The following is a 26,666-nucleotide window of genomic DNA, read 5'->3' as shown; positions in this document are numbered from 1 at the left end:
TTTCTATAACCAGCTGTGGTCCTTCATTATGGTGTAGAGAACACACAAAATAGTCACTTAAATACATCCAGACAAGTCACAGTAGCACTTCTCTAACATTCAAAATTTTCAAAACCAAATTGGAAAAAAGAGAATCAAAGTAAACTAAATCAGATTTGAAAGTTGGTCAAATCATAAATAGGCGAATTATGGACGGAGACATTGTTTTCATTAATAGGCCACCTAGTACTCAAAAACATTCATTACAAGCATTTTCTGTCTATGTGCATGACGACCATACTGTTAAGATCAATCCTCTTATTTGTGCTCCCCTAGGTGCAGATTTTGGTGGGATTGTGTTCATATATTTTATCCAGTCTCTAGCAGCAAAGGCAGAAGTTTTGGAGCTGTTTAGTGTTGAAAAGCAAATCCGCAGTTCTCATAGTGGTAGTCTGAATTTACAACTGGTGCATGATTCTTTATTGTCACTTAAACTCATGTTTAGGACTTTTTTTCTTGAACAAAGCGACTGTGCAACAGTTGGCTATGTGTGTTTCACCAGTTTACTGGAACCTGCTTTGCTTAAGGCTCACCGTACAGGTCCTCTGTGGACTGTTTTGCAAATGGTACAGAGTGCTTTACCTGCGTTTTTTGACTGCTTTGGGGAGAGGCATTTGATCAGTAAAAGTGAAATGGTGAGGATTGATTTCAATAGAGATTTACTGCAGTCATCATTCACAAAGATTGTTACTTCTGTTCTTGACAAGAAGGGAACAGAAGAGGCTGTTAAGTTCTTTAATATGTTGCAGCCATTGCTGAAGGAGATTCTCTTTTTAGAAGGATATAGTGTTGGCTTGAATGATTTTGACATTCCCAAGGCTGTTACTGAAGATATAAAGAAGAAGATTCAGGACATATCACCTTTGCTGCTTCACTTGAGATCAAATTACAATGAACTTGTAGAGTTGCTAGTGGAAAGCTACCTGAAAACTGTAAAACTGCCTATCCTGACTCGTATTCTAAAGTTATCTGCTTTGGGTAATTTGATAGATTCTAAAAATGATTCAGCTATCAGTAAGGTTGTTCAACAACTTGGCTTTTTGGGGCTTCAACTTTATGACCGAGGGAAGTTAAGGCGTTTGGTTGAGGATATGAGTTTCCACTTCCAAAATAAGTATTCTGTTAATGGTGATATGAGTTTCCACTTCCAAAATAAGTATTCTGTTAATGGTGTTGACTATCCTTCTAAGGCATTTGGGTTAGTTAAGAGCTCCTTTTTTCAAGGTCTGACCCCCTATGAAGAGTTGGTCCATTCCATATCATCCAGGGAAGTGTTGATCCGTTCTTCTAGAGGACTTACTGAACCAGGAACTTTGTTTAAAAATCTAATGGCCACACTTAGAGATGTCGTTATCTGTTATGATGGGACAGTGAGAAACCTCTGCAGCAATTCTATAATTCAATTTGAGTATGGACAGGTGGACAAAAATAGTCCTGGCAGGTCTCTTGCCGGTGAACCGGTTGGCGTATTAGCTGCTACTGCAGTATTAAATCCTGCATATAAAGCAGTTCTTGATTCTTCTCAGAGCAACAACTCTTCATGGGAATCGATGAAGGAAATACTTTTGTGCAAAGTTAACTTCAAGAATGATATTATTGATCGGAGAGTTATTCTATATTTGAATGAGTGCTTCTATGGGAAAATGCATTGCAAGGAAAATGCAGCATATTTAGTTCAGAATCGTTTGAAAAAAGTCACTTTTAAAGGATGTTGCTTTTGACTTCTCCATTGAATACCAAAGGCATCGACAAATACCTGAAAGTTCAGAAGCGGATACAGGCCTTGTTGGTCACATTCACCTTGATAAGATGCGCTTGAAAGTACTCGAGCAGAGCATGGATGAGATCCTGCACTCTTGTCAAGAGGTTATAAATTTCTTTGGGAGAAAGAAGCACGCACTTTCACCTTTTTTTAAGAAGATTTATTTGTCTTCCTACGAATGTTGCACACTTCAGCAATAATGTGATGAGAAGTGGTCTCAGCTGCCATGCCTGCAGTTCTTCTACAAACAGCAGGAGCATTCATATCAAACAACACTGAGTAGATTGTCTCTTTCAGTTGTCTTCTAGATGCCTTGGCAGATTCAGTATCTGAAGAAAATGAAAAAATAATAATAATAATAAATTGATGGACTGTCTTCTAGATGCCTTAGCAGATTCAGTTGTCTTCAGTCCATTACTATTGCCCCTATCAAGGAGAGGTGATACCATTACCAGTTAAACTTCTGATTCCCACTGGGACACTATGCTAACTACACTTTGGGCATAACTTCCTCAATTGGGTTGGGACGACATTCTCCTTTTTTTTTTCTTTTTTTTTTTTTGCACATAAATAACTAACTTTGCATATGCATTCCATGTTAGCACTAATGCCATTAAGATCTTTCTCAATCAAGTGCAGATTTGAGAACTTGATTATGCTCTCGTACCGATAGAAGACTTTATTTATGTCAGATCTCTCCAAATTAGTAGCACTCCACACTTGCTTTGAAACAGCATTTATAATTATAGAGATGATATCCTGTCAGCTGAACGAAGCAAATGGAGCACAACAACAGTAGCAGCAAAAAAAAAAAAACAAAAGTCCATGTACCCTCAGAGTATCCAATTCAGGCCCTCCTAAGGCATCATAGTAGTGATCTATTGGTAAAACATCAATTTCAGCAGTCTGTGTACTGTTAACCTCTGGTTCTCATTTTTTTGGAATTGTATAATCATAAAGCAATGGAAATAATGTGAAATTAGATGATATTTTTTTTTGGAATTGTACCTTCTGATCACGCATAGGCTGCAGATGAAACACATTCCAGAACTTCTTACCTGCATCAGTTCAAACAACTTAGAAGCACTTTACAGAAGAAATGGTAAAGAAAAAAAAAAAAAAATCAAAGAAGACCAATGATTTCAATGTCCATCTTATGCATTTGAACCAAAATCCCATTCTTTCAAGCATAGAGAGGGAGAGAAGAAATCTAAAATTGACATCTTATTATATTAGAGCAAACACAAAACGTAAGTTCATAATATAATGGATATAGACTAGAAATAGTGCACTAAAATGTTTTTGGGATCAATATCCATAAAGGTCATTGAACAAGAATTTGTTCAACCTAGCAATCATTGGTAAACGCAACAAATTGTCCTGCTGTTCAGCCTACCCTCAATAGAACATTTCACGGATATGGGCACTATCTCATTTTTCACAACAGAGGAATCCTGATCATCAGATATGGGCACTATCTCAATTTTCATTTCAGCATAAGCTACCATGCAATACTTGGAATTTCTCCATCATTACAATTTTCACTGCCCATAAATTTAAAAAGAAAAAAAGGAAAAAAAAAAAAGTCATCTGTCAGGTCTTGAGCAAGGGGAGTCAAGTGTTAGTTTTGCACCATTTATAAAATGGTGGTGAGACTTTAGACATACACATGGCATGCTTATATGGCAATCCAGACCATCCAAATCTATGGATGGAGCACAAGTGCATAATAAAAAATCTTCACTGAGAAGATAACATTAACCATCAGATTTGTCCTTCCAAATTTGGACCATTTACTTTTATTTTTAACCATCTATCCATATGATATCCATTAATTGGATGGTTAGGATTGCTTGATCAGTGTGATTTAGAAATGTCTGATTTTAGAAATGCTCCATCAACAATGAGATCCACAATCTGGATGGTGTGTATAGCTGTAAATCAATCTGATATGTAAGGTGGATGAGTCACTGCCAATTTTTAAATGGTGCCAAAAAAAAAAAAATAGATGCAATAGCTCTATTGAATTTACCATTTTATCCTAGAAAGTGAATTGTCTATCAGTGGAAGGAGAGTAATAAATATAAATATGAATTCCCTTTCTATTTTCAAATCAGGTGGAGAAGGAAAATGAAAAAAAAAGAAGAAGAAAAGTTGGGAGAGGAAAGTACAGAAAGAGAAGAGGGGAGTCTAACAACATAGAAAATGCATCCACAACAGTCCTTGAAAATTCTGATTCAAGCTAAATTGTTGGATGTAGCTCGATGAGGCTGTTACCTGGCTCTGGTTTCTGAACTCCTCTGTTTCTCATTGCCTCTCTCACTCTTGTCACTTTGTTCCATTGGCTAGCACTTGCAAACATGTTCGCTAGAAGAACATAATCCCCACTTTGAAAGAAGCGAATCCAACCGTCTGCAGATCAAACTATGTATGGAAAAGTTGGACAAAGCAAAAACTTGCAAGGAAAGAAATCAGAAAAGAAAACAAATAGAAGAGAACTGATGTAGTGTACAAACCTCAACTGTTTGAGAGCTAATGTTGACTTTTCACATCTATATAAAGGGTGGGAAATTTTTCAAGGAAATTGTCGATGATGGTGCTTAGAAATTTCTCATGTAGGTGTTCTATTAGGCGTTAATTGTTTGACTTCTTTGGTTAGTCGGAAAGAACCCAGGCAGGTTCATTGCAACTCTCCACCATACAGTCGATTGCAACCTGTAAGATGATATAAGTTCATATCCACCTCACTACAACAAAAATGGCCTTGTGGCTAGAAATGAACAATCAACCAAACCATATACAAGAATTCCAGGACATGACAGTGTATTCATATATATTTACAGATTTTAATGCATGGATTGTGACATCTTTGGAAGAATAATAGCTGTAAAAAAAAAAAAAAAAAGTAGCAAGCACAACAGTTCTTTGTGAATTGTGACAATGTAGGTACGGCATAGAAAAGAAGCAATGTTGATGGTGGGCTCTGTAACCTGGTAGCTGGTGAAGGAGGAGCAGTTGCAGCTGAGGGAAACGGGTTTCAGGAAGATGGCATTCTCAGTCACAAGAATCCAAGTGCTGGAACTGAGGTTACTGAATCAATTTTAGCTAAAGTTATTGTTATGGATGTTTGTTTGGCAGAAAATGGGCAAAATCAGGGGACTGAAGTCGTGGAGATGCATGTAGAAGCAGATGTCTCTTTGCTCGATGAGAAGCAGAAATCTGTGGGCAATGCTATGGATGCAGGCGCTGCTTTGTCAGAGCAGAAGCAACATACAGGACCAGAATCAGTAGCTGGTGAAGGAGAGCAAGTTGTGGCTGAGGAGAATGAAATTCATGAAGATGTTGTTGCATGCCACAAGAATCGGAATGCTGTAATTGAGGATACAAAATCACTGGGGAGATTTGGTTACATAAAAGATGGAACAAACATTCAAAACTCTAGTATTCACGATCTCATAAGATGGGCCTCATGTACAATTGTTGTCCAAGCAGCTTAATCAAATGTTGCACATTTCCAAACCAAATCACAAAACTCAAGCAATATTAGGCAAGACCCAAAGACAATTACCACTTCATGCATTGCCTGAACAACTCTAATTTCTTGCCAATATTCATTTGGCGACTTTGAAAGTAGAAATATTAAAAGTTATTAAATAGATAAAAATTATAAACAAAAGGCTACCTGGCTAGGCTCGTTTATCAACACAGGCTGGAATCATCGAGCTAATGCTTTATCCTTTTCAAAATGCATCCTGTATTCATAAATAGAACCTGAAGGTTCCTGGTGTGTATAACTGTGGACCCACCTCTCATAGTTGTTGCATGAGGGGGAAGAACCAGTATATGACTACCAGTTAGAGTAAACACTTACAGGAATCCTCTCTGGATATTTCTCCCAAATTCTAGCAGCCTCAGCACGCCTTTTCTCTGCATACATTCTGCTTTGAAAGGGATGTTTCTAGGGACAATGTGCAGCTTGGTTGCTGCTCCAAGGTAGCTACATCCTGGTGTATCAACATAAAAAACAATAAATACTCCTTAATAAATAGCTTAGCAAATAATTCACCACTAAGAATCCATACCAAAACTATCTGTGAGGGTGCATCCATATCTGGACAAGAGTATGGGAATTGGATACAGAGAGGTTCAGAATTAGAATCGAAGTGGCTTTGGATACAGAGAGGTTCAGAGTTAGAATCCCACACCTGAAGATTGCCTTTATATGATTTAAATGATAAATATAATCAAATAAAGGAAAAGACTACAAATTCATATATCTGATCTAAGCATGATTTATTGTCAGTTCAGGTTTCATGGGCCTGAATCCAACCCCAATTAGTAAATCTGATTAAATTGGGTCAGTCAGTTTGGGTGCACACGCTCCCACATATTCATATAGTAAAATCTCCTTGACATGAGTGGTGAAAACAATTGAAAACTTCATATATTTAACAGGACCACCGCAAGAATGAAGATCAATGGTTCTAAATTCCATACAACTCAGGCCCAGGTTGGGTGATGCAGGTTGTTGGCCTCATAGGCCCAACCATACACATGCTGAAAATCTTCCTGGTTGAATGATCCTAGCTTTTCAGTCGGTGGCCTGCAAATAGTTAATGAGAAAAATACATCCACTGTCTACATTGAATGAAAGGTTATATCAAAATGAGGAAAAACTGAGAAATGACTGGATGGAATTTTATGCTTGCCAAGAAAGACAACAACAACAACTATGGCATTTGTACTAGATTTGAAGCTCTAAAATCACATGACTATCAGGTCTCAGAACCAGCTATAATGTACTAAACAACCATCAATTCATCATATGATATCATCAACTGCACAAATATCTGCTACCATCTTCAGAATCTCTCTTCTCAGTGGCTGCAACGTCTAAGATTGTTTTAAACTCATGCGCAATCATTACAGCCATTTCAAAACCTGCCAACAGGTAAGAAGCTATGTGAAGCATATAAAGTAAGAAAGTTATAGAGAATTAGAGTAGTAAATATAAACGAGCCCTTGAGATGAGATTGAGCAAGATCTCACTGTTGAATTAACTCTTTTATTTCTTTCTACATCTTCACAACAAAAGGTCAGGTCATCCATGTTTAGGCCATAGAAACTTTGGCTCTCTAAATGCCAAATAATTTTGATCCAAAAATTGGATTTGAATTTTGAATTTCTGCAGTTGAGGCCTTAGGAATTTAAAAACCCAAAATGAAAGTTACCATTTTCTAGCATTGGAGAGCCAAATTCAAAGAAACAAAAACAACCAAATGCCATTTCAGAGTCGTCTTCCAGAAAGAAAGGAAAAAAGGAAAGGAAAAGAAAAACCCACTTGAGTTCTTTGAAATATGTCAAAATAATTATCTAAAAAGAAAAAAGAAAGCTGTCAATATCCAAATAGAAGAAACAAAAGAAAACAAGACCTTCACTCGATCAGCATCAGACTGGCTAAGACATCTTTATTCAAGAGTTGAGTTACAAAATCAGTGACTAGAAGTGGCTCGATAAAAGCAGTCGACGACATATCTGCAACAGAGACAATTTCTTAGTAACAAGAAAATTTTACAGCATGCATTATAATACGTAGGTATTATATAACACAGTACTTTAAAAGTATGCATCCATATTGCAAATTACCTATTATACAACAAGCAAGGCAGCAATATAAAGTGCAGTACATATTGCACATGGTGATCCAGACTATTATGTGGACCTAATCATAGATACACCATAGCGCCCAATCATGGGCCTCAATGCTTAGTCCAAACACAACTAAAAACAGGATGCACTCGAGATGAGCCATCTTACAAAGTGTTTCTTAACTCAAACTAATTCTCATTCCTAGTCCTCCCAAAATGCATTTTTTGTAGCGCAGCCATAGGACCACATGAAACAACTGGTGGACTCCATTATGCAGAAACTGCTTCACTATTGCGGTATTATAATATGATTACTATGCACTGTCCAGAGGACTCTTAAGTCTTAATTAGAGAACTCTTAACAGCAAGCCAAAGCCTCATAATATTTATTAAAAGACTCAGTCATCCAAAAGCAATGTAGTGGACTGAATTGCTTGGAAATGCAATAAAAGAAAAAGGCATGGGTAGCCAAGACAACATTTAGTCCTAAAAACATTAAGTAGACATTACTTTCTATTTGAAGCAATCAGATGCATGTGGGAGACGTAATAAAGAACCACAAGGGTAGTGGAGGGGTGACATACAATTAAAAAGAAAAGAAATATGACCTGTGTCTCATTCCATGTGCTTGTGCCTAAATGCGTTTAATGTTGAAATCATCACCATTACCACCACTGCAGACACACCATGAAAAAGAAAAGGAATATGACTTGTCACTCATTCCATGTGTCCAAATGCATTTAATGCTGAAATCATTATCATTGCCACCACTTCCTTATCCAGTGTTATTCTACAGCCTCAAGTTTACAAAAAAGAAGGAATTACATTGAGATCACCTCCAACACACCATGAAAAATTGGCAACAAAATCAGAAAAAAGCACCATAGAGAGGGAGAGCTAGATGAGGGACATTCATTTAAAATAAAATAAAATAAAATAATCAGAATTAAGGTCCATAGAAAATGTAATATAACCAAATGTGGGCTGAATTGCTTTTAGAGAAATCATGTTTCAACCATACTCAGAAAATCTAAAAGGGAAAATAGATTAGAGGCAGATAGACAACGGATTGTCAAGGATACATCTACATCTATAAACAACAATCTTATATCACACATACACACATGATAAATACTTGAGTCTGCATCTATAAACAGCAAGTAGGTGCAAGCTCCTCCAAGGATTCTTCAATCTATAACCGAGGCAAAACAAAATTCATTTCTAATGATGAATCAAGTTATTGTTTCAAGGTGATATTACCATGGAGGACAAGTTCATCGATGAGATTGTTGTAGTACTGCAGTCCTTTTGGGTTGACAACTCTCCGTCCATCTGTGTGTAAATGGCCACAAGAACCAAACAGGAAGTTTCAGCGATGCATCCAGGAAACTGAAAATTGAATCAAACTAATAGCTTACATACCAAGAATTAGCGTAGCCTAGGATATAAAAAAATTTGTAGGCATCTAGGCCATCTCATGCATTAGGTTCACATCTTTATTGCACCTGATTTTCTTTCTGCTTATGAAATGGGTTGGCCTCTAGTTTAGGTTTTGAAACATTGGTTTGTATATGGTGCAGATGTTGTGTTAGTGAGTCTCAGTCACAGATCTCAAAATAGTTTGAGATCATAAGAATGTTGTCCATCTGCATTAACACCTACCCTTTGACTGGTTCCAATCAACAAGCCTTCTCATATCCTAGATTGTTTGGGACAGAGAAAGGAACAACATTAAGCAAATTCCAGTTTCATATAATGGTTGTGATTTGCACAGAGTGCATCCAATCCACTTCGTTTTGGATAACTTCCAAGCATACAAAAAACATATAAATGATTGTTTAACCAATAATTGCAAAAATTATTTGCTGAAGAAAAATTCAGCAGATCTTTAAAAGAATGAAAAAAAAAAAAAAAAAGAGAGAGAGAGAAAAAAAAAGAAAGAAAGAAAGAAGAAACTCCTGAAGAAAGGTCAAAGATATTTGCAAGCATGCAGCCTACCTTGTTGTTGATCATATTGAAGGACCTCAATGTTGAAAAATGGCATCTTAACATTCAGCAGTTTGAGATTATTCTTTCCATTGATAATTTCTATAATAATAAATATTATTATTATTATTTTGATAGGTAAGCTGGTTTTGAACCTGAGACCTCAATGTTGAAAAATGACATCTCTATCATTGAGCTTAAGGCTCAAACACATCTTGCCTAGCAAGAAAAGCATCAATCACCATCAAAGCTCTCCTATAAACAAAAAATAAAAATAAGGTTGATACCTGCTATAGTTGTAATGGGTTTTCTTCCTCAACCATATAGTAATGGTCATTTATCACACTAGGATTAGATTCAGATGACTGTGGTCATGCTTTTTGTGCCATTTTCGTTTAGCTGCAACCCAAAGCCTCTCCTCTCTTCTTCTTCGATATTGGTCGTCATTGTGGCAGCGGCATGGGCTGCCATTAATGTTGGCATAAAACCTCAAAAAAAGAAAAGAAAGTAGTCGACCACTGCCGGTCTTCAGTACCAGCGCCAGTAGCCTCTGGATGGTGTCCCCTATTGAAAGCCTTGTTGTTCTTTCACCGCTGTGAGTAGATGCGACCATGGTCGATGACTCCATTCAATGATTTTATAGAACCCTTTTCTTCTCACCTACTCTTTAATGTCCTTCACACAGGGATCAAATTCAGATGACCGTGGCCGTGCTTTTTTTACGCCTGCTAAGGTTGATACCTGCCCTTTTTTATTCCCTTCATAAGAATCAAGAAAGAAATCTCACCTCCGTGGTACAAGACACGCAAGGATCTGTCATTGAGCCATAGATCTGGATTTCGGGGAGAAACCCTCTGTGATTTGGGGAAGAAACCCTCTGTTTCACTAGTGGATTTTCACCAGACGGGTGATGGTTGCATAACCACAAGGAAGATAGTTGCACGACCACAGAGAGAGAGAGAGAGGTGGGATGCGTGGGCTGTAGGAATGAGAGGGATAGAGAGAGAGAGAGAGAGAGAGAGAGAGAGAGAGACTTTCGGTAGGTTATTGCAGGGGAGGAGAGAAGAGGGGAGAGGGTTTTGGTAGAAAAGAGGTGGGAGAAGAAGGCGCGATGGATTTGGAAGAAGGCGCGCGTTTTGGACATTTGGGGATAGGGTACCGTTTTGGATTCGAGGTTAGGGCGCGCGTTTTGGGGTTTTTTTTTTTAAAATTTCAAATCAGCGGCGGTGGCCCGTTTTGTACACGGGCGGCCACGTAAAAACGCCCCTCGTTTCATCTACAGTGGCGGTTTATTGTGGCCGCCTGTGATAAAAATGCCCCTAATAACTATATTTTTTGTAGTGTTTGGCATTGAAGATGGATTGTGGAACATGCCGCATTGTCACATATTTGACACTAGCACATCAGCTACTAGAAGATGGACAGTGGCCCATGTTGCACATGTGGCACGTTGACAATTGTGGCACATGTGAAGTCCCTGACAATGGATGGTGGCACATGTAGGGCACTTGAAGATGGTTGGTGGCACATGTTCCACATCACGCATGGCCAATTTGGTCTGGAGAGCTTGAAGATGAATGGCGTTACATGGGGATCACTTGAAGCTGGTGGCACATGTTGTGCACGTGGCAAAGTAGGCTTGTGACACATTGACTCACGGGACACTTAAAGATGGTGGTACATGTTGCACGCATGGCACATTGGCACATATATGGTTGCTTTAATATGGATGGCGGCACAGGCTTTACATGTGGTGACCTTAAAGATGGATTGTTGCACATGTGGGGCACTTGAAGATGGTCGATGGCACGTGGGGCTACCATGTGGGGCACACCATAGAGTGGGGTTGTTTCCTCTCCTCTTCTCGATTTCTTGGAAATTACATTTCTTAGGCATGGGCAAGGAAATGAAAAGGGGCATTTTCCAGGTAATCTAGGGAAATTGAAACGACGTTTCCAAGAATTTGTTTATTAAGGGCTCTGAAATTTATTTAGAGAGAGAGAGAGAGCTATTTACAGAGAAAATAAAAATCAATCTGAAAACATTCAAGATCCATTCAATGCATCCCCATCTATGTCCCCAATAGCATTTGACGACCATGCCCATTCAAGAGTTGATCTTTTCACTTCAAGGAAGACCAAATCTTGATGTTGCAACTTGTCCCGAAAGACTAATTGTTCCGCTCGAGCCAAACAGTCTACAACATTGTAAGCAAGGAGATTCTCTACAATGTTGTCCTCTTCTTAAGAGATGAATCAGATGCAATTACCAGTAGAATGATGTAAACCGAGAATTCACCCAACTTATCCGAATTCTCAAAACCCATCCATCCATGATAGATAGGTCCACATCCACTTGATAGATAAGGCTCATAAGGTTGGAGAATTCCTCAACCTCCTCATTAAGATCTCTTCGTAAAAGAGGGACCACACCAAAATTTCTCCCATGGGTGATATGACGCCCGAGATTCACACGTCGTCCTCCATCACTATGTTAAAGAGTTTGGAGAACCCACTCTTTAAGCACATCCCACACCATCTATCTACCCAGAACCTCACCTAAGCTTCATTCCCAAGCCTAAAGGAGATTTCCCTTCTGAACTTACTCGTCATCTTTAGCACCGATTCACATAAGCCAAAAGCCTTGTAATGAGCCAAGTATAGTGGAAACCACCCACCCTCAGCCTCGTATTTTTCAATGATGATACTCTTCCATAAGCCATCCTCTTCATTAATATCCTTCAGGCTTCTTATCTCCAACCCCCCTCTGGTTGGGGATAAGAATCCAAGTAGTATTTTTCAATGACGATGCTCTTCCATAAGCCGTCCTCCTCTTCCCAACAAGGCTTCATTCATAGCCTTCAGATTTCTTATCCCCAACCCCCTCTGGTTTGCAAACTTCTTCCTAGCTCACAAAGTGAGAAAAGAAAAAAAAAAAAAAACCTTGGGAGTAAAAAAAAAAAAAACTTTTTAGTCTTTTCCAACCTTTGTACCACACTGCACAAACAATGCAATAAGGATATAAAAACAAACAACCTTTCAACCACACCTTTCCAAGAAATTCACAAACATGGAAATAATGTTTCCTCAATTTATTTTTTTTACAACAAACAGGTGTGAAAGCCACACTAATTCAAAACGTAAATGCGGTGAGGATTAACAAATGATCTATGACGGGTCTAGTAAGGATCCACGGACAAGACTTTATTGTTTCTCCTCCAATTGGTTATGAGTTCTGACCTTTGGCCCGTATAGAACACAATCACAGAGAAGTGCATTATTGTAAGTTCATATATGATGAAATGTGAAAATCTTTCCACATTAGATGCTATTCAACTCCACAAACCATCAAATGGCTTGTTAACAACCATTGAAGTTACCCATGATATCTTGCATCTCCTCGAACAAAAAACTCTTACTCACATTGGTTCACAAGAACCTAATTTTCATGCCTCGTAGATCCCATAATCCATATATTGCACACATCACTGATAGTTCTATTAGGGGATGTTCGGATCCTTGCATTCGTCAATCTTGGATTCACCAAACCAGGGATTTGCTCCAATTCTAATGTATGGTGCTTGCAAGGATTGCAAAATATGAAGAGTGATGAGCCCACCTACAACCTTAGTCCCCAAAAGTAGGGATTGACACTCCTCCCAGAAAGGTGGTGTTGCACAATCAAAGGATTGACACCCCTCTCTCGAACCACTCGCAATGAACCTTCAATCTCTAACAACCATCCCGTCATCGTACAAACATCATCCAACCATTGTCAAATCACTTATCACAAGTACCACTTTCCTTGGTAGTTTTGGGGTTTTATTTAGTATTCCTTTCTTTTTGAATCTATAAACCAGACAACAATTTACAAATTCTAGGTTTATAAGTCATAGTACATGATGTCAACCAGATAATAGATCTGTCAACTTCAAGGATGACAAATCCAAGACTTGCTACTCCCAGGATTCGTAACTTTCTCCTGACTAATTCCCACCATCCAAACAGCCCATTGGACCAAGAAACAGCTTAAGATATGGTCCCCAAATTCTTCTCCTTAACAAGATGACCAACCCACTAGGTTTAATCAGGTCCTGTGATTTGGTACATAATATCTGTGAACGTTCCATGATATCATGTACATTTGGTGTCTTTAAACATACCTTTACCTATTTAAAGAACAAAAGAGAAGGGATGTTCTCCCAATACAAATTAGCTTCTCGTAATAAACACGATATTAGCCGCCTTTCAAAAAATAAAAATAAACACGATATTAGCCACCCATTAGTGGAAACTGTCAACCATCATTTGAACTAGCTTTGACACAATAAAATTTAAAATAATTTTTTTTTTTTTTAAAAAAAACCTCAATAATGGAACAACAACAAAAAAAAAATGTAAAATATAAAAATTCAAGTTTCATAGTTAGCCCCCATATCATTAAATTTTTACCCTAAATCAAAAGCTTTGATGAAACAAATAAGTTCCTATGCCACATTAAAAAATGTGAAGATTTACTTGATGAGTTTAACATCTAATCTAACCTATAAATGAACCGAACCCTTATAAGTAATTAAAACCCGATAGCAACCTCTAAACACAATTCAGACTATGTAACACTATAAAAATCTAACCTACAAATGAACCAAACCCTTACTCTTTTTCTTTTTCTTTTTCTTTTTTTGCACTTTGGACATGCATATGATAGTGTATCGGACCATTCTTTGATGAGAATATTGTTTGTCGGTTTGACTAGTTAAAGGCAAATCAAGAATGATTTGGTGAACTAGGGCCCATTACATTGAAATACAACAAAAGGAAGATGAAAATATAAAAAGAAAGTGAGGGTTTACCATTCTTTCTGATTTTTCCCATAATGGTCCATTTTGCTTTGATTTGTCAAATCCCGTTCAAATCATTTGTTTTGACCTCAAAATAGGTCTAAATCTAGCCTAAAATAAGTTTTAAGCTTCTTCCATGGTTTAAATGAAAAAAGAAGAGGATACATAGTAAAAAAAAAAAAAAATCAAAATTGGGCCCTTTTTTTTTAGAGAGATCAAAATTGGGCTTTTATAGGCATATCTGCTTGTATCAGCCGTATCAGCCCTGTATCGATGTCGATCCGCCACATATTTAGCTGATACAGGTCAATACAAGCTGATACGAGTCAATTTTCCACTTCAACTATTACATGTGCCATCCACCCCCGCGATTTAGGTGGGCAACACCAAAGGAAACTGTTGGGAGAGAGACGTGAACCGTTGATTTTTTTACAGGGCCCATTGTGATGATTATGTGAAATTCATGTGAACCATTAAATGCCACACAATAGTTTAAGCTTGGGGCGCGAAAATCAGACCCATCCTTGATTCGGGTGGTCCACACTAAGGGAAACAGTTTGGGGGGTGGGCTTCGCTCTATACACTATTTCTAATCGTGAGGTCCACCTAAATCACCGGATGTGGCTGATTTTTCAACCCTATGCCTAAAATTGGGTCACTGACCTAATGGTCAGAGTGGATGCTTAAAATACATGGTGTATGTGAAATCCACTCTAACTATTACATGTGCCATCCACCCCCACGATTTAGGTGGGCCACACCAAAGGAAATTGTTAGGAGAAAGACGTGAACCGTTGATTTTTTTACAGGGCCCATTGTGATGATTATGTGAAATTCATGTGAACCATTAGATGCCACACAATAATTTAGGCTTGGGGCCTAAAAATCAAACTCATCCTTGATTCAGGTGGTCCACACTAATGGAAACAGTTTGGAGGGTGGGCTTCGGTCTGTACAATATTTCTAATCGTGAGGTCCACCTAAATCACCGGATGTGGCTGATTTTTCAACCCTATGCCTAAAATTAGGTCACCGACCTGATGGTCAGGGTGGATGCTTAAAATACATGGTGAGGCCAACCTAAGCTAGACCAACTATTTCCTTTGGTGTGGCCCACCTAAATCATAGGTCAACCTAATGTTTTGGCCCTGGGCCTAACATGGAATGGCATATGTAATGGTTAGAGTGGATTTCACATACACACATTGTTTGAATTATCTCCGATATTATCGAAATATCTCTAATATTATCCTTATCTCCAGCTTGGCGATACCGATAACACTGGTAGCGATACCGATAACACAGGTAGTATTAGAAATTCCAAGCATCAACAATGTATCACTACGTATTGCCAATGTATCGATATCGCCAATATTTTCAATTATGTAAATTCTAGGCGTCGCTTGTATAGCCAATGTATCGATATTGCCAATCTATCGCTAATATTTTTTTACTGTGTAAATTCTAGGTGACGCTTGTATCACAAGTGTATCGACGATATTTCAATAATATCATTAATGTAAAGATATTATGAAAAGTTTGTTTATTAAAAAAATTATATTTCAAAATTTTTTATGTACACATTGTTGTATGCAGTTTTCAATTTGTCATTGCTATTGATAATATCTCAATATTATCATTATCGCTATTAAGACCACAACCTTTCATTTCATTTCCAATTGTCAATGATTTCTAAGCAAAATATCTTGAGTTATCGATATTATGCAATATCGATACATTTTTTGGATGGAAGATTGCATGGATGATTGGATGGTTGGATGGGATGGTTAGACTGTTTCTTACGACAACACATGCTTTTAAGCCCCCATTAAATGGAAACTTATTGTGTATTCTTCTTCTTCTTTTTTAGCAAAATTTTTATTCCTAAATATGCAAATTTGTGTATTTTAGCATATCCTGAAGTTTCACTGAAAATTCTACTGTTTTCCCCATGTTTTCCCGCATTTCTGATTATCAACAATATTATCGGCGATATCGATATTGTTTTTGTATCCCCGGCTAGCGAAACTTGTAGCAATACCGATACTTCAGACACTGCATACACATCAAGGTGGGCCCATAAAAAATCAAGGTAGGTTCCACACATTTCATCCTCAAGACTTACATTTCGGCGGAAGTAGCTCCCCTACACTACGGTTCGTAGAAGAGCACTACTCATGTGTGTGTGTCAAAGATGGGGAAACAAAAAGGAACTCAAGAAGATACCAAAAGGCTATCTCACCTTGCACCTGGAAGCACGATGTAGCGTCCCGATTTCCATGTAGCCAATTACACGCACACCTAGACATACATCTACCTCACGAGGAATATAGTGAAATATTAAACATAATGGATCAGTATAAATAAAACAAATAAATAAATTTCGGGGACGAAATTTTATTTAAGGGGCGTAGATTGTAACACCCTGAACTTTTCGATACCTGAGTATTGAAAGTTCTCAAGTGTTACCATGAAATTTACTTAGCCGTCAAGTTATCCTTTTAGGGCTTACCAACTCTGTGTAAACCTAGATCTTTAGATCTAACCACTTCCTGCCGTCCATCGTAACTCAAACTTGGACCACACCTTGGCCTCATATGACTACGGTATCATACAAAATCTAGACCCCGATCTATGATCCAACACCGTTGAACGCGGAAGCCAACTCCTTTCTTTTGACGCAAAAGGTGAAATTTTAGATCTAGGCATTTTCCACCATCGATCAAACATCAAATTTTGTCCAACCATTTACCTGTCTTAACTACACATTTTCCCCAAAATTGGGCCTCGATCATTGAATATGGACTGTTAATGGAGATTAAATCAGTTTTGGCACTCGGTAAGAAAACTCTTAAAATAAGACCTCGATCGATGGTGGAAAAGGCCTAGATTTGAAATTTCACATTTTGCATAAAAACGGAGTTGGCTTCCGCGTTCAACGGTGTAGGATCATAGATCGGGGTCCAGATTTTGTATGATATCATGGTCATATGTGGCCAAGGTGTGGTCCAAGTTTGAGTTGCGATGGACGACAGGAAGTGGTTAGATCTGAAGATCTAGGTTTATACAGAGTTGGTAAGCCCTAAAAGGATAACTTGACTGCTAAGTAAAAGCCTACCGAAGTTGCGTTTTCATATTTCACACTTGGTCCGTATGATGGTCAATCCAAGTAATTTATATGAAGGGAAATATCCTACTACGACTATCCACGAGGTTTCTTCACTCAATGGACACCAAAATCAATGGTTACGGGTTGATTTGTCAATTGGCTCACTTTTACAATGATCTAAGGGCTGACCGGTGGCATCCACTCTTGACCAAAATCACATGCTAGTCCAAGAGCCCAAAAGTTCTTAACCAAATATCCTTCAAACCTTTATCTGTCTCATAACTTTGAAAAAAAATAAAAATGAAAAACCTATATCTCCCTGAAATAGACCATTAAGTGGTGGTTACGGCCTTTATAGGGGGAGTAACAAACCATTAACATCAGTTACAGGCTATTTTTTCCAGAACGACCGTTACGACCCTGTAATGTGTAACGGATGTCACCGTTAACGTTACATAACAACCTTTATGGTACACCATGCCCTTCACCAACCGGTGGCATCCACTCTTGACCAAAATCCCATGCTAATCCAAGGCCTATAAGATCTTAACAGTTGGACATCCATCAAGCGCGATAAAACACTTTTAAAGATTAAAACAAAATATTAATGATTAAAAACTTCGATTAAACATTTAAAACCATTTCAGTGCCAGGCCCAGCTAGAAAACAACTTGATCATTGCCCATCAATGTGGACATCTAACCAACATTGCTCCCGATGAGTGGCCATTTAACAACCAAAGTAAAAATTCGTATTACAATTTCTATTAAATAGCGTTAGTAGATACTTCCTCGTCATGTTACTCCAGAAAACAAAAGTATAAAAACCGTCACGCCCCAAATTCGGAAATCAGGCTTACAATATGGACATTTAACCATCATTACCTGTCAATGTGGACATATAGCCAACATTGCTCCCTAGCAGTGGCCATTTAACAACCAAACTACATGTTAGTATTAGAGTTTTCATTAAATAGCGTTAGTAGATTCTTCCGCGACATGTTACTCCTGAAAACAAAAACAAGTATAAAAACTGTCACGCCCTAAAATTCGGAAACCGAGCTCACAATGTGGACATTTAACCATCATTGCCCATCAATGTGGACATGTAACCAACATTGCTCCCTAAGAGTGGCCATTTAATAACCAAACTAGATATTAGTATTAGAATTTCTATTAAATAGCGTTAATAGACTCTTCTGCGACATGTTACTCCTAAAAACAAATGCAAGTATAAAAACTGTCACGCCCCAAACTCGAAAACCGAGCTCACGATGTGAACATTAAACCATCATTGCCCATCAATGTGGACATTTAACCAACATTGCTCTCTAGAAGTGACCATTTAACAACCAAACTAGATGTTAGTATTAGAATTTTGATTAAATAGCGTTAGTAAATTCTTCCGCGACATGTTAATCCTAAAAATAAAAGCAAGTATAAAAACTGTCACGCCCCAAAGTCGAAAACCAGGCTCACAATGTGAACATTTAACCATTATTGCCCATCAATGTGGACATCTAACCAACATTGCTCCCTAGGAGTGGCCATTTAACAACCAAAATAGATGTTAGTATTAGAATTTCTATTAAATAGCGCTACTAGATTCTTCCGCGACATGTGACTCCTGAAAATAAAAGCAAGTATAAAAACTGTCACGGCCCAAACTCAGAAACCGGGCTCACGATGTAGACATTTAACCATCATTGCTCATCAATGTGGACATCTAACCAACATTGCTCCCTAGGAGTGGCCATTTAAAAACCAAACTAGATGTTAGTATTAGAATTTCTATTAAATAGCGTTAGTAGATTCTTCCACGACAAGTTACTCCTGAAAACAAAAGCAAGTATAAAAACTGTCACGCCCCAAACTCGGAAACCGGGCTCATAGTGTGTACATTTAACCAGCATTGCCCATCAATGTGGACATCTAACCAACATTGCTCCCAAGCCATTTAACAGCCAAACTAGATGTTAGCATTAGAATTTCTATTAAATAGCGTTAGTAGATTCTTCCACGGCATGTTACTTCTGAAAACAAAGGCAAGTATAAAAACTGTCATGCCCCAAACTCGGAAACCGAGCTCACAATGTGAACATTTAACCATCATTGCCCCTCAATGTGGACATCTAATCAACATTGCTCCCTAGGAGTGGCCATTTAACAACCAAACTAGATCTTAGTGTTAGAATTTATATTAAATAGCGTTAACAAATTCTTCCGCAACATGTTACTCCTGAAAACAAAAGCAAGCATTAAAACTGTCACGCTCCAAACTCGGAAACCGGTCTCACAATGTAGACATTTAACAATCATTGCCCATCAATGTTGACATCTAACCAACATTGCTCCAAACTAGATGTTAGAGTTAAAATTTCTATTAAATATCGTTAGTAAATTCTTCCGCAACATGATACTCCTGAAAATAAAAGCAAGTATAAAAACTGTCACGCCCTAAACTCGGAAACCGGGCTCACAATGTGGACATTTAACCATCATTGCCCATCAATGTGGACATCTAACCAATATTGCTCCCTAGGAGTGGCCATTTAACAACTAAATTAGATGTTAGTATTAGAATTTTAATTAAATAGCGTTTGAAAATAAAAGCAAGTATAAAAACTGCCACGCCCCAAACTCAGAAACCGGGCTCACAATGTGGACATTTAATGATCATTGCCCATCAATGTGAACATCTAACCAACATTGCTCTCTAGGAGTGACCATTTAACAACTAAATTAGATGTTAGTATTAGAATTTTAATTAAATAGCGTTAGTAAATTCTTCCGCGACATGTTACTCCTGAAAACAAAAGCAAGTATAAAAACTGTCACGCCCCAAACTCGGAAACCAAGCTTACAATGTGGACATTTAACCAACATTGCCCATCAACGTGGACATGTAACCAACATTGCTCCCTAGGAGTGGCCATTTAAAAACCAAACTAGATGTTAGTATTAGAATTTCTATTAAATAACGTTAGTAGATTCTTACGCAACAGGTTACTCCTGAAAACAAAAGCAAGTATAAAAACTATCACGCCCCAAACTTGGAAACTAGACTCAAAGTGTGTACATTTAACCAGCATTGCCCATCAATGTGGACATCTAACAAACAATGCTCCCAGGTAGTGGCCATTTAACAACCAAACTAGATGTTAACATTGGAATTTCTATTAAATAACGTTAGTAGATTCTTCCATGACATGTTACTTCTGAAAACAAAGGCAAGTATAAAAACTGTCACGACCCAAAATCGGAAACCGGGCTCACAATGTGGACGTTTAACCATCATTGCCCATCAATGTGGACATCTAATCAACATTGCTCCCTAGGAGTGGCCATTTAACAACCAAACTAGATGTTAGTGTTAGAATTTCTATTAAATAGCGTTAACAAATTCTTCTGCAACATGTTACTCCTGAAAACAAAAGCAAGTATAAAAACTATCACGCCCCAAACTCGGAAACCGATCTCTTAATGTGGACATTTAACTATCATTGCCCATCAATGTGGACATCTAACCAACATTGCTCCAAACTAGATGTTAGTGTTAGAATTTCTATTAAATAGCGTTAGTAAATTCTTCCGCAACATGTTACTTGTGAAAACAAAAGCAAGTATAAAAACTCCCACGCCCCAAATTCAGAAACCGGGTTCACAATGTGGACATTTAACCATCATTGCCCATCAATGTGGACATCTAACCAACATTGCTCCCTAGGAGTGGTCATTTAACAACCAAACTACATGTTAGTATTAGAATTTCTATTAAATAGCGTTAGTAGATTCTTCCGCGACATGTTACTCCTGAAAACAAAAGCGAGTATAAAAAACTGTCACGCCCCAAACTCGAAAATTAGGCTCACAATGTAGACATTTAACCATTATTGCCCATCAATGTTGACATATAACCAACATTGCTCCCTATGAGTGGCCCACAAAGAGCCAAAACATATAGTGAGCCCATGGCCTCACAAAAACTAAGATAATTAGATATTAGCAGTATAATTTAGATGACTCATGTCTCTTAATCCCCATAAAACACATAAATAAACTGTGGTTCGACTTAAAAACTGCATGTGTCAAGAACAACCCAATTAGATGTTAGCATTAGAATTTTTCATTAAATAGCGTTAGTAGATTCTTCCACGCCATGTAACTCTAAAAAACAAAACCATGTATAAAAATTAATCTAATTAGATATTAGTGGTAGAATTTAGATTACTTGTGTCTCTCAATCCCCACAAAACAAACTAACAATCTATGGTCGAAATAAAAACTACATGTGTCAATAACAAACAAATTAGAAGTTAGTATTAGAATTTCTATTAAATAGAGTTAGTAGATTCTTCCGTGACATTTAATTCTGAAAACAAAAGCAAGTATAAAAATTGTCACACCCCAAACTCGGAAACCGGTCTCACAATGTGGACATTTAACCATCATTGCCCGTCAATGTGGACATCTAACCAACATTGCTCCCTACGAGTGGCCATTTAACAACCAAAATAAAAATTCATATTACAATTTCTATTAAATAGATTTAGTAGACACTTCCTCGCCATGTTACCCCTGAAAACAAAAGCAAGTATAAAAACTGTCACGCCCCAAATTCGGAAACCAGGCTCACAATGTGGACATCTAACCAACATTGCTCCCTAGCAGTGGCCATTTAACAACCAAATTAGATATTAGTATTAAAATTTTAATTAAATAGCGTTAGTAGATTCTTCCACGACATGTTACTCCTGAAAATAAAAACAAGCATAAAAAGTGTCATGCCCCAAAACTCGGAAACCGAGCTCACAATGTGGACATTTAACCATCATTGCCCATCAATGTGGACATGTAACCAACATTGCTCCCTAAGAGTGACCATTTAACAACCAAACTAGATATTAGTATTAGAATTTCTACTAAATAACGTTATTAGACTCTTCCGCAACATGTTACTCCTAAAAACACACGCAAGTATAAAAACTGTCACACCCCAAACTCGAAAACCGGGCTCACGATGTGGACATCAAACCATCATTGCCCATCAATGTGGATAACTAAACAACATTGCTCCCTAGGAGTGTCCATTTAACAACCAAAATAGATGTTAGTATTAGAGTTTTGATTAAATAGAGTTAGTAAATTCTTCCGGGACATGTTAATCCTGAAAACAAAAGCAAGTATAAAAGCTGTCATGCCCCAAACTCGAAAACCAAGCTCACAATGTGGACATTTAACCATCATTGCCCATCAATGTGGACATCTAACCAACATTGCTCCTAGGAGTGGCCATTTGACAACCAAAATAGATGTTAGTATTAGAATTTCTATTAAATAGCACTATTAGATTCTTCCGCGACATGTTAGTCCTGAAAACAAAAGCAAGTAGAAAAATTGTCACGCCCCAAACTCGGAAACCGGGCTTCAAATATGGACATTTAACCATCATTGCCCATCAATGTGGACATCTAACCAACATTGCCCCCTACGAGTGGCCATTTAACAACAAAACTATATGTTAGTATTAGAATTTCTATTAAATAACGATAATAGATTCTTCCACGACATATTACTCCTGAAAAAAAAAAAAGCAAGTATAAAAATTATCGACCCCAACTCGAAAACTGGGCTCACAATGTGGACATTTAACCATCAGTGCCCATTAATGTGGACATCTAACCAACATTGCTCCCTAGGAGTGGCCATTTAACAACCAAACTAAATATTCGTATTACAATTTCTGTTAAATATCGTTAGTAGATTCTTCCGCGACATGTTTATCCTGAAAACAAAAGCAAGTATAAAAACTGTCGCGCCTCAAACTCGGAAACCGAGCTCACAACGTGGACATTTAACCATCATTGCCCAGTAATGTGGACATCTAACCAACATTGCTCCCAAGGAGTGGCCATTTAACAACTAAACTACATATTAGTATTAGAATTTCTATTAAATAGCGTTAGTAAATTCTTCCGCGTTATGTTACTCCTGAAAACAAATCAAGTTTAAAAACTATCACGCCCCAAACTCGAAAACCGAGTTCACAATGTAGACATTTAACCATCATTGCTCCCTAGGAGTGGTGAATTAACAACCAAACTAGATGTTAGTATTAGAATTTTTATTAAATAGGGTTAGTAAATTCTTCCACGACATGTTACTCCTGAAAATAAAAGCAACTATAAAAAATGTCACGCTCCAAACTCGAAAACCGGGCTCACAATGTGGACATTTAACCATCATTGCCCATCATTGTGGACATCTAACAAACATTGCTCCCTAGGAGTGGCCATATAACAACTAAACTAGATGTTAGTATTAGAATTTCTATTAAATAACGTTAGTAGATTCTTCCGTGATATTTTACTTCTGAAAATAAAAACAAGTATAAAAACTGTCACGCCCCAAACTCGGAAACTAGTTTCACAATGTAGACATTTAACCATCATTGCCCATCAATGTGGACATCTAACTAACATTGCTCCCTAGGAGTGGCCATTTAGCAACCAAACTAGATATTAGTATTAGAATTTTTATTAAATATCGTTAGTAGATTCTTCCGCGACTTGTTACTCCTAAATACAAAAGCAAGTATAAAAACTGTCACGCCCCAAACTCGAAAACCGGGCTCACAATGTGGACATTTCACCATCATTGCCCATAAATGTGGACATCTAACCAACATTGCTCCCTAGGAGTGACTATTTAACAACCAAACTATATGTTAGCATTAAAATTTCTATTAAATAACGTTAGTAGAATCTTTCGCGACATGTTACTCCTAAAAAGAAAAGCAAGTATGAAAACTCTCATGCTCCAAACTTGGAAACTGGGCTTACAATGTGGACATTTAACCATCATTACCCGTCAATGTGGACAACTAACCAACATTACTACCTACGAGTGGCCATTTAAGAACTAAATTAGATGTTCGTATTAGAATTTCTTTTAAATAGCATTAGTAGATTATTCCGCGACATATTACTCCTGAAAACAAAAGCAAGTATGAAAACTGTCACGTCCCAAACTCACAAACCGGGCTCACAATGTGGACATTTAACCATCATTGCCCATCAATGTGAACATCTAACCAACATTGCTCCCTAGTAGTGGCCAATTAACAACCAAACTAGATGTTAGTATTGGGATTTCTATTAAATAACGTCAGTAGATTCTTCCGCGACATGTTACTCCTGAAAGCAAAAGCAAGTATAAAAATGGTTACGCCCCAAACTCGGAAACCGGGCTCACAATGTAGACATTTAACAATTATTGTCCATCAACATGGACATCTAACCAACATTACTCCCTTGCAGTGGCCATTTTACAACCAAACTAGATGTTAGTATTAGAATTTTGATTAAATAGCGTTAGTAAACTCTTCCGCAACATGTTACTCCTGAAAACAAAAGTAAGTATAAAAACTATCATGCCCCAAACTCGAAAACCAGGCACACAATGTGCACATTTAACCATTATTGCTCATCAATGTGGACATCTAACCAAAATTCCTTCCAATGAGTGGCTATTTAACAACCAAAGTAGATGTTAGTATTAGAATTTCTATTAAATAACGTCAGTAGATTTTTCCATGACATGTTACTCCTAATAAAAGAAAGCAAGTATAAAAACCATCACGCCCCAAACACGGAAATCGGGCTCGCAATGTGGACATTTAACATCAACGCCCATCAACGTGAACATCTAACCAACATTGCTCCTTAGGACTGACCATTTAACAACCAAAGTAGTTGTTAGCATTAGAAATTCTATTAAATAGCGTTAGTAGATTCTATCGCGACAAGTTACTCCTTAAAACAAAAGCAAGTATAAAAACTGTAGCGCCTCAAACTCGAAAATCGGGCTCACTATGTGGACATTTAACCATCATTCTCCATCAATGTGGGCATCTAACCAACAATGCTCTTTAGGTGTGATCATTTAACAACCAAACTAGATGTTAGTATTAGAATTTCTATTAAATAGCGTTAGTAGATTCTTCCACGATATTTTACTCCTGAAAACAATAACAAGTATAAAAATTGTCACCCCCCAAACTCAGAAACCGGGTTCACAATGTGGACATTTAACCATCATTGCCCATCAATGTGGACATCTAACCAACATTGCTCCTTAGGAGTGCTCATTTAACAACCAAACTAGATGTTACTATTAGAATTTTCATTAAATAGCGTTAGTAAATTCTCCCGCAACATGTTACTCCTGAAAATAAAAGCAAGTATAAAAACTGTCACGCCCCAAACTCGAAAACCGGGCTCACAATGTGGACATTTAACCATCATTGTCCATCAATGTGGACATCTAACCAACATTGCTCCTTAGGAGTGCTCATTTAACAACCAAACTAGATGTTACTATTAGAATTTCTATTAAATAACGTTAGTAAATTCTCCTGCAACATGTTACTCCTGAAAATAAAAGCAAGTATAAAAACTGTCACGCCCCAAACTCGAAAACCGGACTCACAATGTGGGCATTTAACCATAATTGCTCATCAATGTGGACATCTAACCAACATTCCTCCCTAGGAGTGGCCATTTAACAACCAAACTAGATGTTATTATTAAAATTTCTCTTAAATTACGTCAGTATATTCTTCCACGACATGTTACTCCTGAAAAAAAAATAAAATACAAAGCAAGTATAAAAACAGTCACGCCTCAAACTCGGAAATCGGGCTCACAATGTGGACATTTAACCATCAATGCCCATCAATGTGGACCTCTAACCAACATTGCTCCTTAGGACTGGCCATTTAACAACCAAAGTAGTTGTTACTATTAGAAATTCTATTAAATAGCGTTAGTAGATTCTTTTGCGACATGTTATTCCTGAAAACAAAAGCAAGTATAAAAACTTTCACACCTCAAACTCGAAAATCGGGCTCAGTATGTGGACATTTAACCATCATTCCCCATCAATGTGGACATCTAACCAACATTGCTCCCTAGGAGTAGCCATTTAACAACCAAACTAGATGTTAGTATTAGAATTTCTATTGAATAGCGTTATTAGATTCTTCCACGATATATTACACCTAAAAACAAAAACAATTATAAAAATTGTCATGCCCTAAACTCGGAAACCTGGCTCACAATGTGGACATATAACCATCATTGCCCATCAATGTGGACATCTAACCAACATTGCTCTTATGAGTGGCCATTTAACAACCAAACTAGATGTTAGTATTATAATTTCTATTAAATAGCGTTAGTAGATTCTTACGTGATATGTTACTCCTGAAAACCAAAATAAT

The 26,666-nt window shown here is 37.5% G+C and overlaps 1 protein-coding gene across 5 annotated transcripts; it reads right to left on the bottom strand.

The window, feature by feature from the left end:
* Nucleotides 1–359: 359 nt before the first annotated feature.
* Nucleotides 360–4,669, bottom strand: LOC131257985 (uncharacterized). 5 transcript variants are annotated; one of them, XR_009177758.1, is made up of 4 exons: nucleotides 4,318–4,669; nucleotides 4,079–4,213; nucleotides 2,810–2,859; nucleotides 1,947–2,130 (listed from the first exon to the last, which is right to left on the bottom strand). XR_009177758.1 is itself a non-coding variant. In XM_058259009.1 (3 exons), exons 2-3 carry the CDS (start codon nucleotides 4,161–4,163, stop codon nucleotides 569–571), a joined length of 381 nt encoding a protein of 126 aa, XP_058114992.1. In that variant the 5' UTR covers nucleotides 4,164–4,225; nucleotides 4,318–4,669; the 3' UTR covers nucleotides 360–568. The 5 variants fall into 5 exon arrangements, 2 of the variants coding, with proteins under 2 accessions (XP_058114992.1, XP_058114984.1); XM_058259009.1 differs by lacking the exons at nucleotides 1,947–2,130; nucleotides 2,810–2,859 and adding an exon at nucleotides 360–864 and having other exon boundaries at nucleotides 4,079–4,225; XM_058259001.1 differs by lacking the exons at nucleotides 1,947–2,130; nucleotides 2,810–2,859 and adding an exon at nucleotides 360–864.
* Nucleotides 4,670–26,666: the final 21,997 nt, after the last annotated feature.

The sequence above is a fragment of the Magnolia sinica genome, chromosome 1 (genome assembly GCF_029962835.1).
Source record: "Magnolia sinica isolate HGM2019 chromosome 1, MsV1, whole genome shotgun sequence".
NCBI lineage: Eukaryota > Viridiplantae > Streptophyta > Magnoliopsida > Magnoliales > Magnoliaceae > Magnolia > Magnolia sinica.
The sequence above is the reverse complement of the archived record's forward strand: the minus strand, read 5'-3'. Positions and strand labels throughout refer to the sequence as shown.

Bases quoted from the DNA above. Each gene is read 5' to 3' on its own strand.
- LOC131257985 (XM_058259009.1), bottom strand. From the start codon at position 4,163: ATGTTTGCAAGTGCTAGCCAATGGAACAAAGTGACAAGAGTGAGAGAG. The intron at 865-4,078 runs GTAACAGCCTCA...TTATATCTTCAG, and splicing joins AGTTCAGAAACCAGAGCCAG to TAACAGCCTTGGGAATGTCA.